At 39.5% G+C, this 15,173-nt stretch overlaps 1 protein-coding gene across 3 annotated transcripts in view; it reads left to right on the top strand.

Moving 5' to 3' along the window:
• Positions 1 to 15,173, top strand: part of agbl5 (AGBL carboxypeptidase 5) — a 43,152-nt gene that overhangs the window by 1,541 nt on the left and 26,438 nt on the right. For 2 of the 3 annotated variants that reach the window (XM_062994668.1, XM_062994667.1), the window contains exons 2-13: positions 188 to 270; positions 441 to 712; positions 1,459 to 1,630; positions 2,074 to 2,243; positions 2,844 to 3,021; positions 3,147 to 3,325; positions 4,535 to 5,030; positions 7,472 to 7,641; positions 9,082 to 9,217; positions 9,303 to 9,493; positions 9,689 to 9,885; positions 11,536 to 11,727. In XM_062994668.1, the coding sequence (XP_062850738.1) occupies positions 528 to 712; positions 1,459 to 1,630; positions 2,074 to 2,243; positions 2,844 to 3,021; positions 3,147 to 3,325; positions 4,535 to 5,030; positions 7,472 to 7,641; positions 9,082 to 9,217; positions 9,303 to 9,493; positions 9,689 to 9,885; positions 11,536 to 11,727 (2,266 nt within the window). In that variant the 5' untranslated portion in view covers positions 188 to 270; positions 441 to 527. Of the gene's footprint in view, positions 1 to 187; positions 271 to 440; positions 713 to 1,458; positions 1,631 to 2,073; positions 2,244 to 2,843; positions 3,022 to 3,146; positions 3,326 to 4,534; positions 5,031 to 7,471; positions 7,642 to 9,081; positions 9,218 to 9,302; positions 9,494 to 9,688; positions 9,886 to 11,535; positions 12,966 to 15,173 lie in introns of those variants that run through there. The other variant, XM_062994666.1, reaches the window with a different exon arrangement.

Below are 15,173 nucleotides of genomic sequence, written 5' to 3' on the forward strand. Positions count from 1 at the left end.
ATCAAAAAGTGGATAAAATATGAAACAGCAATGACATTTCCAAGAACTGTACATATTTCCAAAATTAGTGAAAAGACAAGAGAAAACTGGTCTGAGTGGCCGTGTTGCTATGACGTTTTAGAAACATTTTTGCTGTCCAATTCATGACAAGATTGTGATGACAAAACTTTGAAATACATCTGTGCAGGTTAAATTCAAGTGCTGGTCATCTTGCCTTTGGCTTGCCTTTCCTTTCATCACTTGGCAAGAAGAAATTATGTAGAAAAGCAGGTAAGTGATGATGTGGTAATGCAGCAATTTTAACCTGCTGCCTTTGGGCTATATGTGACACACAGGTGCAGCCCAACCTTTGATGCTAAATGCCTATTATTCCTATTATAGCCTATTATAGCTAGAGTCAAAATGGTCCTCTTAAAAGTGTCCTCTCTTATTCTCTACAGATGCGAACACTTATATTTGAATATGTGTAAGTAGGACTGGCAGGGTTCAGTATGGTTAAGCAGTAGTCTGAGCCCAGGGCCCTGATCATGGAGGCTCGCTTTGGAAATGTGGTGTTCAGCTCCCGCTTCGACTCCGGGAACCTGGCCCGAGTTGAGAAGGTGGAGCGAACTGAGACTGACGGCGAGAGAAACTCTCTCTCCCAAGTCGACTGTGAGTTCAACGTCTGGACTAAACCAGACTGTGCCGACACAGAGTTTGAGAACGCAAATCGGTAAGTATGATTCCTTTTAGATCTAATTAAAGTTTGTAGTTATTCTAGTCATTTTAAATGACTAGCAGTCAAGGCAAATGGAGTCAAGAGTAAATATGTCAGACCCGTCACACATTTTGTTAGATGAATTTAAAGGTTAGAGCCTGTTACTTTTGTGTGCTGCTTGTGGTACTCAGACAAAATAGAGTATTTGTATTTAATATTACCGTTGAGTAAACCAGGGATGTTAAAAATAGGCAATAGTTTGTGAAATAATATTTGACCTTTAACACAACTTTAACACTTCAAATGTCACATTCTGTAAGCATAAATGATGTCCCACCTTTTTAACCCGCAGATTTAACATTTAAACGCAGACGCTTTTATCCGAAATGACTTACAGTTATAACTGATCAATCAATCAAGACTTAAGGGCCTTGCTTTGAGGCCCAACAGTGGCAACTTGGTTGTGGTTGAACTTGAATCAGCAACCTTCTGATTACTAGTCCGATACCTTAAACACTGAGCTACCACTTCACCATTTATTGATTTTTTTGTTGCGCTTTTGCTCTGTTGTGCTAGGCAATTAACTCATTGACCTGGCATTATTTAGGCATACTGTAGCTATTTGTTATTGTAAACTAGAAGGACATTTTTGTCATTTATTGCTCACAGTGCCACTTCTAATATTTCAGGTATGATAACAGAATAATTGGTTTGTTAACTTGAACCACTGTGTTTGTGTCTCTGTCTCCATGTAAGTGCAGGTCATGGTTTTACTTCAGTGTGCGTGGAGTGCTGCCTGGAAAACTACTGAAGATTAACATCATGAACATGAATAAGCAGAGTAAACTGTACTCTCAGGGCATGGCACCATTTGTGCGCACATTCCCGGTGAAAATGCGCTGGGAGAGAGTCAGAGAACGGCCCACGTTTGAGGTACTTTTCACTCGTACGTGTTTTTACAGTTTTACACAGTAATTATATATACTGTAGATTGTACAATGGAAAAAGGATTAGTCTCTGTCATAAATTCCAATATATTTGCATATTTGTCACTTAATGGTTTTAGATTCTAATTAAAATGTGATAAAATAAGAACATGGGGAAAACAAAACATGTTTTTTAAATGTGAAAAAGTATTGACCCCTCTAATTTTGACACAAAGCATTTGTAAAAGATTTTCTTTGATCAGGAGTTAAGATTGTTAGTCTTAGAATGCTCATACTTACTGGAAGCCAATTCATAGCAATTAACTTTACATCAGAAGGTATTGTAATTTCCATTTTCTTTTGGATAGTTTTAGATGCAAACGCAATTGTTAAGTGTGTGTTTTTTGTATGTATGTGTTTGTGTGTGGGCATGTGCATATTTTTCCCCAGATGTCGGAGAATCAGTTTTTTTTGTCCTTTGTGCACCGAGTGCTGGATGTCAAGGGAGTCATCACATATTTTGCCTTTTGCTATCCGTTCTCTTACACTGAGTGCCAGGACATGCTTCTGCAGCTTGACCAACGATTGCTCAGCAGTTCTCATGCACTGGGGCCCTGCAGGTACTTACACATTTACATATATGCATCAATTGCATATTACCATGTCAGGGTTACGGTGGGTCTGGTTTTCCCGGAAACAGTTGGTCCAGTGCCGTAAAACACCCCGGATAGGATGTCAATCCATTGCCAGGCTTCAGCCATCTCCCTCCCTCAGACATAGCCAATCATGTCTGTATATAGATGCCCGACTGGCTGATAGTACCACTAGGTACTGATAGTACCACTAGGGATTTGAACCCTGGATCACAGAGGTATTGGACTAGTGTAATTTACCGCTGCACTACCGCAGCGCCAATTTCAGTACAGAAATGCACTGCTTGTATTACATGCTATTACATATTACGTAGATCTACATTTTTGGTATTTAGCAGACTTACAGTTGTGACAGTATACAATCTAAGCAATTGAGGGTTAAGGGCCTTGCTCAAGGGCCCAACAGTGGCAACCTGGCAGTGGTGGGACTTGAACCGGCAACCTTCTGATTACTGGTCCAGTACCTTAACCACTAGGCTACAGCCTACACCCATGATGACTAAAAATTATGCAGTAAGTTGAGCTTCATGCAGTATATTTGCCACATCTCTCTTTTTCCCCACCTAGTCCCGCAGACAGTCTGTATTATCATCGGGAGTTACTGTGTTATTCCCTGGATGGACACAGAGTAGATCTGCTTACCATAACTTCCTGCCACGGCATGCTGGAGGAAAGAGAACCCAGACTGGAGAAGCTATTTCCTGACCATAGCACACCACGGCCCCACCGCTTTGCTGGCAAGCGGGTAATACACATGCACATACGTACATATATAAAGATGTTGCGATGCTAATTTGAATGTTTAATAGTATTGATGTATTCTTGGTCTTTTTAGTGGTACATGATTTATTTGTGTATGCTTTTGTGTAGGTGTTCTTTCTCAGCAGTAGGGTCCACCCTGGTGAGACACCCTCCAGCTTTGTGTTTAATGGCTTCCTGAACTTCATTCTGAATCAGGAGGACCCTCGAGCTCAGATGCTTCGTCGGATGTTTATCTTTAAGCTAATTCCCATGCTTAACCCTGATGGGGTTGTGAGAGGTCACTATAGGTCAGTTACAAGTGGGCATATGATATTGTTGCGTATTGTAATTTTAAAAACTGTCCTTCATATGTATGCGTACTTTATTTTTGGTTGTGTAATGGTGTTAACCTCCGAATAGGAGACAGGCGTTTTGTTATATATTAATAATATGTAATATATTGAGTATTCTGTTAAGAATCACAAAATGAATGTTTGTAAATAAGGTAATATGATTGTTTTATTTACAGGTTACAAGCACAATCATGTGCACACAACCAGTAATGTAAAAAAAAAAAAAAGTCTGTTCAGCACTAGCCCAACTTCCAACATCTATAAATTTGTGTACATGTTTAAAAGGGGGCAGATTTCATCTGTTCGAATCTCAGCTCTGCCACACAGCAGACTGGGCGCCTACACGAGCGATTGGCTTGTTGTTCCAGGCAAGGGTGCCGGAGGGGATTTCTTATAACTGATGCAATTACGACCTCTGCTGGCTGATTGATGGCGTCTGCACAGAGACAAGGCATAATGTGTCTCTCCGTACACAAAGCTGATCCACATATGAACTCGCTTTGTGCAGGTGAAAAGATGCAGTCGGTACTGCACACATGTTGGAGGGGGTGTGTGTTAGTCACGGCTTTCCTCAGTCAGAGTGGAGTTCAACATCAGTAGAGAGGAAGCATAACGCAATTGGGTAATTGGATACAACTAGTGCAAATGCAAAAAATAAATAAATTGATAAAAAATTAAAGCCTGGTGGCGCAGCGGGATATTCTGCTTGCACACCAGCACTGAGATTCTGAAATCCTCGGTTCGAAACTCTGCGTTACCAGCGGTCAGCTGGGCACCATGTAGCGGGCATAAGTGGCAGTGCCTGCAGCAGACACGTTTCAGCTAGGGTGGGATGACCGGACTATGTGGCTGGGGTCTTCAAACGATGTGTAAGGACCCTGATTATCAGAAAGAGAGGCACCTTCTTGTTGGAAGTGTGTGTTAGCTGTCATGCCACAAAGAGGGACTTGGTTGATATATGGGAAGTGGCAAAGAAAATCAGATAATATACAATTACAATAATATACAATAACTGAAAAAACCTTGTTAAGCAAGTACAATGTGAACCAGATTTTAAAACAATCATATTTTTCTAAAAACTACAAAATATGCCAAAAATTATTGTTATTTTAAATATACTGTATGTTTTATGTTGTGTGTGTATGTGTGTGCTTGTTTTTAAAGGACGGACTCTCGTGGTGTAAATTTGAACCGACAGTACATTAACCCAAGCGCTGAGCTACATCCCTCCATTTACGGAGCCAAATCACTCCTCCTGTACCATCACCAGGACAACCGCCTCAACCCTAGTGCTCCTTCTGCACTCAAACTCTCCAACCAGTCCAATACTATGACCCCGCCTCGAACCACACCTCTCGAACTTGAAAACTATTTGAACTACCGTAATGAGGTGGAGCAATTGGAGAGCCCCACTCTTGACCTCTCAGAGATTCCCATGCAACTGGAGGAGAGTTGGGAAAAACTCAAAAAAGAGCGCGGCCCATGTGATGAGAACGAATCCAGTCCGAGCTGGAGCCAAACAACTCAACCTAACCTCGCTCCTACAGAGCACATCCCACCTGAGGAGAGTGGAGTGGCCTATTACATTGACCTACATGGCCACGCCTCTAAAAGAGGATGCTTCATGTATGGAAACAATCTACCTGATGAGAATCAGCAAGTAAGTCATTGGAAAAAGAAAGTACACCCTGTTTTTAATTTTGTGAATTTATTTATCAGTCCTCACCAACTTCTATAAACAAACAGATAACATCAAGTGACAAAAAACAACAGACTTCAATATGTAGTAATTTCTTACCTCAAAGGTAAACCAACATTCTGTAGGTGGGACAAAATAAGTACACCCTACGTACTTCCACAATCATTCAAAGATTAGTTAGAAGGTTTTACTAATAAAATGCACAATTGTAGTCAGTTATTAAGAAGTTAACTTTATTATGCCAAGCATTGTCGCAACCTTCTACAACAAGAAGGTCCTCGGTTCGTTCCCCAGGTGGGGCGGTCCAGGTCCTTTCTATGTGAAGTTTGCATATTCTCCCTGTGTCTGTGTGAGTGTTCTCTGGGAGCTCTGGTTTCCTCCCACAGTCCAAAGACATGCAAGTAAGGTGAATTGGAGATGTTGTTTTGAAATTGTCCATGACTGTGTTTGAAAGTAAACTTGTGAACTGATGAATCTTGTGTAATGAGTAACTACCGATTTCCATGTATTAATTAAATAAAAATTTCACCCCACGTCTATATATCATGTGAAAAAGTTAGGACACCCCATGAAATCCTTTGTCTTTTTGAACATATTTAAACATATGAACATTTGAGCTTCATTTGAACAGTAGTGAGAGATGGAGCTTATATAATTAAACAAATAAAATGTTAAAAAATTACTTTTAAACACAAGTTGTAAATTGTAATGAACAAAAATGGAAATTTATTGTGAGGAAAAAGTTAGGACACCCCCACATTTATTACTACTTAAAATGTCTAAAATTAGAATCCGGTGCACCACATCAGCTGCAATGATTAGACCATCGTTAGGGGACATTGGAGTTTTATTTAAACCTCAGACATTAGTTTGGTTTGCTCTTGATTGTTGAAGTAAGTGATCACTATGGTGAGATCTAAAGAGCTCTCTGAGGCCTTCAGAAAGAAGGTTGTAAATGCATATGAGTCTGGGAAGGGATTTAAAAAGATCTCAAAACAATTAGAAATCAGCCATTCCACTGTCCGGAAAATCATTTACAAGTGGTGAACATTTAAAACAACTGCCAACATGGCCAGGTCAGGCCGTCCTAGCAAGTTCAGCCCAAGAGCAGACTGCAAGATGCGTAAAGAAATCTCCAATAATCGTACAATGTCACCTACAGCTAGCTCTTGCCACAGTTGATGTCAAGGTACATGCATCTACCATCAGAAAGAGACTGCACAAGTTTGATTTTCATGGGAGGTCTGCAAGGAAGAAACCCTTGCTGTCAAAAAAACATCAGGGCAAGACTAAAGTTTACCAGAGAACACCTAGACAAAGACCAGGACTTCTGGAACAATGTGCTTTGGACAGATGAATCCAAAGTTGAATTATTTGGGCACAGTAACAGAAGACATGTTTGGCGCAAACCAAACACAGCATTTGGTAACAAGAACCTCATACCAACTGTGAAGCATGGAGGTGGAAATGTCATGGTTTGGGGCTGCTTTGTAGCAGCAGGGCCTGGCAAGCTCTCCATTATAGAATCCACGATGAATTCTTCACTGTATCAGAGGGTGCTTGAGGAAAATGTAAGACCATCTGTCCAAAAACTGAAGCTGAAGCGGAGGTGGATCATGCAACATGCCAACAACCCAAAACATCCCAGTAAATCCACCAAGGAATGGCTCAAAAAAAAGAAATGGAGAATTCTGGAATGGCCAAGTCAAAGCCTGGATCTTAATCCTATAGAGATGCTGTGGGGTGATTTGAAACAGGCTGTGCATGCAAGAAACCCCTCAAACCTCACACAGCTGAAGAAATTCTGCATGGAGGAGTGTGGAAAACTTTCTTCCAGTCAATGTCAGAGACTGGTAGATGGTTATAGGAAACGTCTAATTGAGGTTATTTCAGCCAAAGGGGGAAACACCAGCTATTAGGACATAGGGTGTCCTAACTTTTTCCTCACAATAAAATTTCTTTTTTGTTTATTACATTTTACAACTTGTGTTTAAAAGTAATTTTTTCAGTTTTGTTTGTTTAGTTATATAAGCTCCATCTCTCAGTACTGTTCAAATGAAGCTCAAATGTTCATTTGTTTAAATATGTGCAAAAAGACAAAGGTTCTCATGGGGTGTCCTAACTTTTTCACATGACTGTAGGTATCCTTCAGGTACTCTGGTTTACTTCCAAATTTCAAAACTGACTATTAGGCTGATTGGCTGCTCTGAATTGGATTACAATTGATTGGCATCCTGTTCATGGAGTATTTTTAGGCTCTGTGTTTCCAGGTAGGATTTGAGCCCATGCCATGATGAAATAGCAGCCATTTGAAGTTAAATGAAACTACTGGAACTGGATTTAAAAAAATACACAACTTTAAATGCATTTTATCTTCTTTTACTTCTTTCTTATCTCCTTAGGTGGAAAACCTGATGTATCCAAAGCTTATTTCCCTAAATTGTGCCCATTTTGACTTCCTTGGATGTAATTTCTCAGAGAAGAACATGTATGCAAGGGACAAGCGTGACGGTCAGTCTAAAGAGGGCAGCGGCCGAGTGGCCATATTCAAAGCCATCGGATTGGTTCACAGGTAAATCAGTAACATAAACCATTATATGTTTGTATACACAATGGATTCAGAAAGTATTCAGACCCATTTTTGTACAGTATTTTAAAGATTTATTAAAAATCAAAAACTAAAATCTCTAATTTGCAGAAGTATTCAGACCTTTAATTCGGTACTTTGTAAAAGCCCACATGGCAGCAAATACTTCTCTTTGAACAGTTTAAAATCATCTTGTAAATATATCTGTACAACTTGCACAAATCCTCCCAAGCTCCATGACATTGGATAGCAAGCATCTGAGTATTGCCATCTGCAGTTCTTTTCACAGATGTAAGGTAGAGTGGAGATTTGCCCTAAAGCCACTCCACTGTTCTTTTTGCTGTATGCTTAGATTCACTGCCATGTTAAAAAATTAAATTAACGCCTTAGTCTAAGTTTGTATACTCTCTGGAGGAGGTTTTCTAAATGATGTATTTGGCTGCATGCATTCATCTGTCTCTCATTTTATACCACTTGCTCTGTTACCACCATAGCATGATGCTTTCACCACCATGTTTTACCATAATGATAGTATTAGCCAAGTAATGTGCAGTGCCTGTTGCGGAGATTCAAAGACTTTTATGACCTTGACCTGGCTGAAAATTTTGTGATTAAGAGATTAAATTTTTATTTCCTTTAATTACTTAATTTTCAGTAAACTCATAAAAACATTTTGAGTTTGTCATTATGGGTGATTAAGTGTAGATTGATGAATAAAAATCTATAATACATGTACAAAAAGTCAAGGGGTCAAAATACAGTCTGAATTTGAGTTTGTTTGTGTGTGTCAAACCTCTTTACTACACACTAAAATCCATATGTTTAAGCCACAACATTTGCTAACAGGTGTAATAATCATATAAAGGAAATGATATGCTGTAAACTCTGCAGCAACAGTTTAAGGAATGCCCTTTTCTGTTAGAAAATTAGACTAACCTTTGATCCATATGGCCAAACAGTTCCAATTTTGATTTGTCACTCCATAGAATCTCTGCAGATCTAGCCAGATTTCTTCTGCCATTTTTCATTTCATTTCATTTTCAACCCTTTCTGTGATTCTTAGTCACAGAAAAGTGGCATACATTGTGGAGTCTGGCCATGAAGTTTTTGGTTATTAAGTGATCCTCTTATGGTTGCCACTGACACATTGGTCCCAGCCTTAATCAGGTCTTCCTGTAAGTCTTTTGCAGTAACACGGGGGTTTTTCATCATTGTTCTGATTGTCCTGCTAAGGCCTCTGAATGAATTTTGGGCTACCTTTTATGTCCAGAAGGGTATGCTACTCCACCATAAGTTTAAAACTTTTTTGGACAATGTAGAGATGCTGATTTAGGAAAAAAAATAGATTCCTGTATTAAAGTGGCTATGTTTGTATTTTTTGCTAAATGCATTAGTATAAGAATCTTCTTTATATCTTGTGTACAGTTACACTTTGGAGTGCAACTATAACACGGGTCGTTCCGTTAACACCATTCCACCTGCCTGCCATGACAATGGCCGAGCAACTCCTCCTCCTCCTCCTGCCTTTCCTCCTAAGTACACCCCTGAGGTATATGAACAGGTAAGATAATGCATACTCTAGTTTTGTCCATTTTTTATTTGTCTTTGATGTTGGAGTCAGGTGTTTTATCTTGTGTTCATTTCAGGTGGGCCGGGCCGTTGCTATAGCAGCGCTAGATATGGCTGAATGTAATCCATGGCCACGTCTCATCCTTTCGGAGCACAGCAATCTGGTGAACCTGCGAGCCTCACTGCTTAAACACATTCGCAACAGCAAAGGCTTTGGCTCCAATGGCCGCAAGAACACTAACAAGACTGCCAGTGCCCCCAAATCTTTGTAAGACTTTCTTAACCAACTAAATTAACTCCACACCACACAAAACCTTTGTAAACCTGCTAATTACCAGAAACTTATTTATGTATAAAATTATTATAGCATTAACCACTTTCTTTGGTTACTGAATTTAAAACAGGTATTGTAATTTACTGTGCATGTAATTTACTGTGCATGGCCTTTTTGTCTTTGCATCAGAGGTCTGAGTGGCTCTGTTTCAGAGAATTCTCTAAGTCGAAGTCGCAGCAACATCACCCGTAATTGCAGCATGCCTGGGAACAAACAGACGCCTTCACAGTTGAAGAGTTCGCCTAGTTTCACATTTGGTTGGAACAACACTGGAAACACTCCCAGCTTGCACAAGCCTGCTCACAAAGCTTTGGGGCCAATAAGAGGTTAGAGCACTATCAATTTAGTGTACCTATTAAGAATTTTAAAGAGAAAGGATTGGGGGGTTGGTGTCGTGACATTAACTATGGAACCTGACCATTTTAAAATCGATGTACTGGTAACTCTAGACTACTTGTACCTCATGCCATAAAGTGATCTTGTGAATTTAGGAGTGCACATGTTTCACTGATTGCAAAGGCTACCACACTATACAATGTATAATACACATGGCCCAAATGTATAGCCTCTAACCGGAGGTACAGCTATCCTAATAAGACAAGGAATCATCCATAGTCAAATACAAGTTAACACAAATATCCGATTAATACATATTACAGTCTATGTACTGTATATTACTTTATGCCAAATATACCATCGGACAACCCCACCTCGCTGCAGTATTTAAATAATCTAATAGACCAATTACCCTTATATATTTCTGGAGACTTTAATAGTCACAACCATCTATGGGGCAGCAAGAAACAAAATCAGAAAGGTAGAGCAATAGTAGATCTTATTAATTAAAGGGATCTGTGCCTCTTAAATGACAACTTGCATACATTCAGTGCATGTAATGTACTACACCATTGACCTTACTCTAAGTGGAAAGTATGGGATGACCTGTGTTGCAGTTATCGTTTCCCATTAATAATAACGTTAAATGGAACAGAGACTCAACAAATAACAAAGATTGGGACGGCACAGTGGCTAAGTGGGTAGCACTGTCGCCTCACAGCAAGAAGGTCCTGGGTTCGATCCCCAGGTGGGGCGGCCCCGGTACTTTCTGTGTGGAGTTTGCATGTTCTCCCCGTGTCTGCGTGGGTTTCCTCTAAGTGCTGACCTGAAAAAGCATAACCTAGAAATGTGGAATACTAAAATAGACCTGCACCAAATTGGATATTTAGGATGCTGAACAGAAAATTCAGGGTTAAAGTTAATAAAACAGTATTATCCCACACGTTTTAGATCTGGAAGTTCACCAAGGAAATATTCTGTCTGGTACCTTTTTTAGTGCTAAAATAAATAGCCTTATGCAATCAGTCAGACCAAACATACTATGCAGTCTGTTTGTGGACGACCTCTGCATATGTGGGCGAGGGGACAACATGGCAAGGGTAAGAGTAAGAAAACTGCAACTAACCATCCATCATAAACTAGACTGGGCAATTAAAATGGTTTTATATTCTCCAAAACAAAAACATACAACCATTTCTACTAGTTAAGGACCTTACATCCAGAGCCAGAACTGCCACATAAAAGTAAAAAAATGGACAAAATAGCTACACAAACCATCTAATAATTTACACAGACGGCTCCAAAATAGAAACCTATGTTATAGCAGTAATAATAATGTAATATGTATCTACTAATGGCTAGGCTGTTTCGGGCAACAGTCCCCTGCCCTGCCACTGTACATTATTCAATAATGTCCATGCATACACCTGAGATTTGAACCATAAATCCCCAGATCCTAGACATAGTGGGATAGCATACTTTACTGCTGCACCATTGAAATAACATCCTTAACTTATTTAAAGTGACTGACCTGCTCCAGTTGCATTTTTACATGATGCTTATAACATGATATTTAAGTCTTAGGCTGTTATGTGTGTTACCCAGATCAGTTTACTTTTTTACCCATTTGTTCTTTTTAGAAACTAAAGCTCAGGAGAAAAGGCGCCCGCACCATCTCAGTCACCACCTCTCACTGCACTGTCCCAGCAACAGTCAGGTCATACAGGCACGCCCTCCTCTCTCTCCTTCATCTTCCTCTTCCTCCACCTCCTCCTCTCCCTCTTCCTCATCTTTGGGGGCGGGCTCGTCCTCCTGCTCCATCAGCACAGCAGGTCTGTACTCACACACCCGCCTGCTTACCAAATTAAGGCCACTGCATCACACTCAGAAATCCCAGCCAGCACAACAGGACTAAGTGACTTCTCTTTTTAAGTCTGTCTGTGTGTGTGGTTGTGTAGTTTCAGATATTGTGCTTATGTTTAAAAGGGTTCTGTGACAGTTTTACTTTCTTTAGTTAGTCCCCCCCCTCCCCATTTGACTCAAAGAGAAATGGAAGAAAAATTTTGCACTTTGATCATGCTGAAAGGATCAAATTAAGTACGGTGGTAACCTCGAACCTAGATTTTAGAAGTGTTACACCCACAGTTCGAACTAGCAAAAATAACCTTGAACCTTACTAAACAACTTGGGTCTTAAAAATAAATTTTTAAGACCTAGGCTTACTGTTTGATTCAGTTCTTTCTAAGCTGGATTTTAAAGCAGTGTTTTTGCATCCGTTCTCATAGTGGCAAATCTAATTTTTACTGTGTTCACGACTGTAGCTGCCAAATTCTACTAGCATATTTTTGCTGCAAGTGTGTTCACTACACATAATAGACATGCCAGTTAAGTGTAAAGTCCACTTCTGCTTTTAGAAAGGAATAGTTATTGGGTGGTCTCACCCCTATAAGATATAGTTCCCAGGTCTCGACTGACCCTGCAACACTAGAATGAAATGGTAATAATGGGAACATGTAGCAATTTAATGTATGTGTACTATGTCTGATCTGCTTTTTGTGTCCTATGTGGTAATAATTATTTTTGCACTTTTCAGTTCTGTAGCAGTTTCCTTTTTTTCACCTCTCATTTATTTTTATATTGGATAAGCTGTTTTTTTCTTTTTATTTCTTTTTTTAAGCAGCATCTGTGTTGTATAGAGATTTAACCAGTTCATGGCCACCAAAACGTGGCTTCTAAATTTTATAGTCATACGTACTGCAGTTTATGGGCCGTCTGATATTTAAATTGTTAGGGTTTCTGTTCTTGTCAGACAGAACTACTATTAGTTATAAAAAATTATAAAAATTGTAGCATAATTTATTGATCTTTCTTCATGCTATGCAGAACTGAAAAGCATATTCCATTAATTAAATTTAAACATTGCACTCACAGTATGAGTAATTTGCTGAAAGTAGGCCTGGTAATCATAAAGGTCATAATTAACAATAATAATAATTTAAAAAACTTCTGATTGTAATAGTAGAGCTCACTGAAAGTCTGGGTAACTGTAAATCCTGAAGGAATAAACTTTGTGGCCACTTTTCTGTTTTATTACAGACTCTCTCTGATTTTTGTTTTTAATACTTCATTTTCTCACCTGATTGGTCTTCTGTTTAAGAATGTTTTTTCTATTTAAGATATGACGTGTTAATCAGAGCTTTCTAGAACAGATTTAGATCATGTCCACTCTGTAAATATTATATAATTAAAATTGCATTGGCTAGGCCGCTTAGGTGGCGCAGCGGTAAAAACACACCAGTTTATTCCAGCTGGAACCAGAGCTGGGATCTCGAATACATCGTATCGAATCTCAGCTCTGCCTGCTCGCTTGGCTGGGCAGCCACATGTTCAGATATGGGTGGAATTAAGCTTGATAGGGTCTCTCTCTCTCATAACTAATGCAATTACGACCTCTGCTGGCTGATTGATGGTGCCTGCACAGAGATGAGAAAAGAGTGCTCTCAGGGTGTCTCTCTCCGTACACAACGCTGAGCTGCACTGCACTCGTCAAAGTATAGGTGATAAGATGCATACGGCATGCTGCCCACGTGTCAGAGGGGGCTTGGGTTAGCTTCGTTCTACTTAATCAGAGCGGGGATCCGCATTGGTGGAGAGGAAGCATGATGCAATCGGGCAATTGGACGCTCTAAAAGGGAGAAAAAGGGGAGAAAATGCATCAACAAAATATAAAAAAAAATTGCATTGGCCAACACAACCTCTTCCTTACATTGCCAAACAGCAGCTGTTTAAAAAAAATCTGATTTAAATATATATGTTTATATATATTTATTAAAATCATTCATACTTGTTTTAGCAGAAGACTATGCATTCCTAGCAAGATAAATCTAGATTTATTTGAACTGTATGTATAGAAATAAATCTAAGTATTTAAATCAATTTACTAATATGCAGAATGTAAAAGTGGCAAAAAGTTACTACTATTTCACAGTTTGAAAATTCACGGCCAGTAAAATTTCAAAAAGAATTAGCTGCTATTAAATAATATCGTCGTTAGGTAAAAAAAAATATGCTTCATCCAGAAATAATAATTCATTCCTTTTAACTCATTGACCCCTGAGTGCTTCGTGTTTTGCCAACTTGTATCCTAATTTAACACTTAGTGGTGATGATGTGATTTGTCTGAGATTTAAGTTAATATGAACTGTGGTTTATTGAATACAGAATTTGATTGGTATTGTTTGTGTCAGTTTTCATTAGCTATGCTTGACTGGACTCTCCTTGTTCGTGGTGCTATTGCCATTATCTGTAAAATTAATATTGCTATTGTTTGTCTTTCTCCTACAGTATTTTAAAGAAATATAAGTACAAACCCCATTTCCAAAAAAGTTTGGACGTTTTGTTCAACGCAATAGAAAGAAGAATCTGTGATTCTTCTGGGAATCTTGAATCTTTATTTAACTGATAAAAGTAGAAAGAAAAGATTTTTAGAATTACATTTTTAGCATTTAGCAGACGCTTTTATCCAAAGCGACTTACACAATGAGGGTTAAGGGCCTTGCTCAGGGACCCAACAGTGGCAACTTGGTGGTGGCGGGGCTTGAACCGGCAACCTTCTGTTTACTAGTCCAGTACCTTAACCACTGAGCTATCACTGGCTGCAGAACACTTTTAGAATTTGATGCCTGTAACACACTTCAAAAATTTGGGACAGAGGCAAAATAAGAGTGAAAAGTTCCACAATAAGCAGGTGAATTGGTAACGGGTGAGGGAACCATGATTGGGTTTAAAAGGAGGATTTATGCCGCTCAAGTGGTGCAGCGGTAAAACACACACTGAACATCGAATCTCAGCTCTGCCTGCCGGCTGGGCTGAGCAGCCACATAAACAACGATTGACCTGTTGTTCAGATAGGGGTAGGATACTAAGCCGGATAGGGACTCTCTCAAAACTAATGCAATTACGATCTCTGCTGGCTGATTGATGGCACCTGCACAGAGACGGAAAAAGAGTGCTGTCAGAGTGTGTCTCTCCGTACACATTGCTGATCTGCATTGCACTCGTCAAAGTGTAGGTGACAAAATGCATACGGCTGCTAACCACGTGTTGGAGAGGGCATGGGTTAGCTTCGTTCTCCTCAATCAGAGCGGGGATCGGCATTGGTGGAGAGGAAGCATGACGCAATCTGGCAAATTGGACACTAAAAAAGGGAGAAAAAGGGGAGAAAAGGCATAAAGAATATATATATATATTTACAAGCAATGGTTCTTCGTAGCTCACC

Source organism: Trichomycterus rosablanca, chromosome 1 (genome assembly GCF_030014385.1).
Source record: "Trichomycterus rosablanca isolate fTriRos1 chromosome 1, fTriRos1.hap1, whole genome shotgun sequence".
Classification (NCBI taxonomy): Eukaryota; Metazoa; Chordata; class Actinopteri; order Siluriformes; family Trichomycteridae; genus Trichomycterus; species Trichomycterus rosablanca.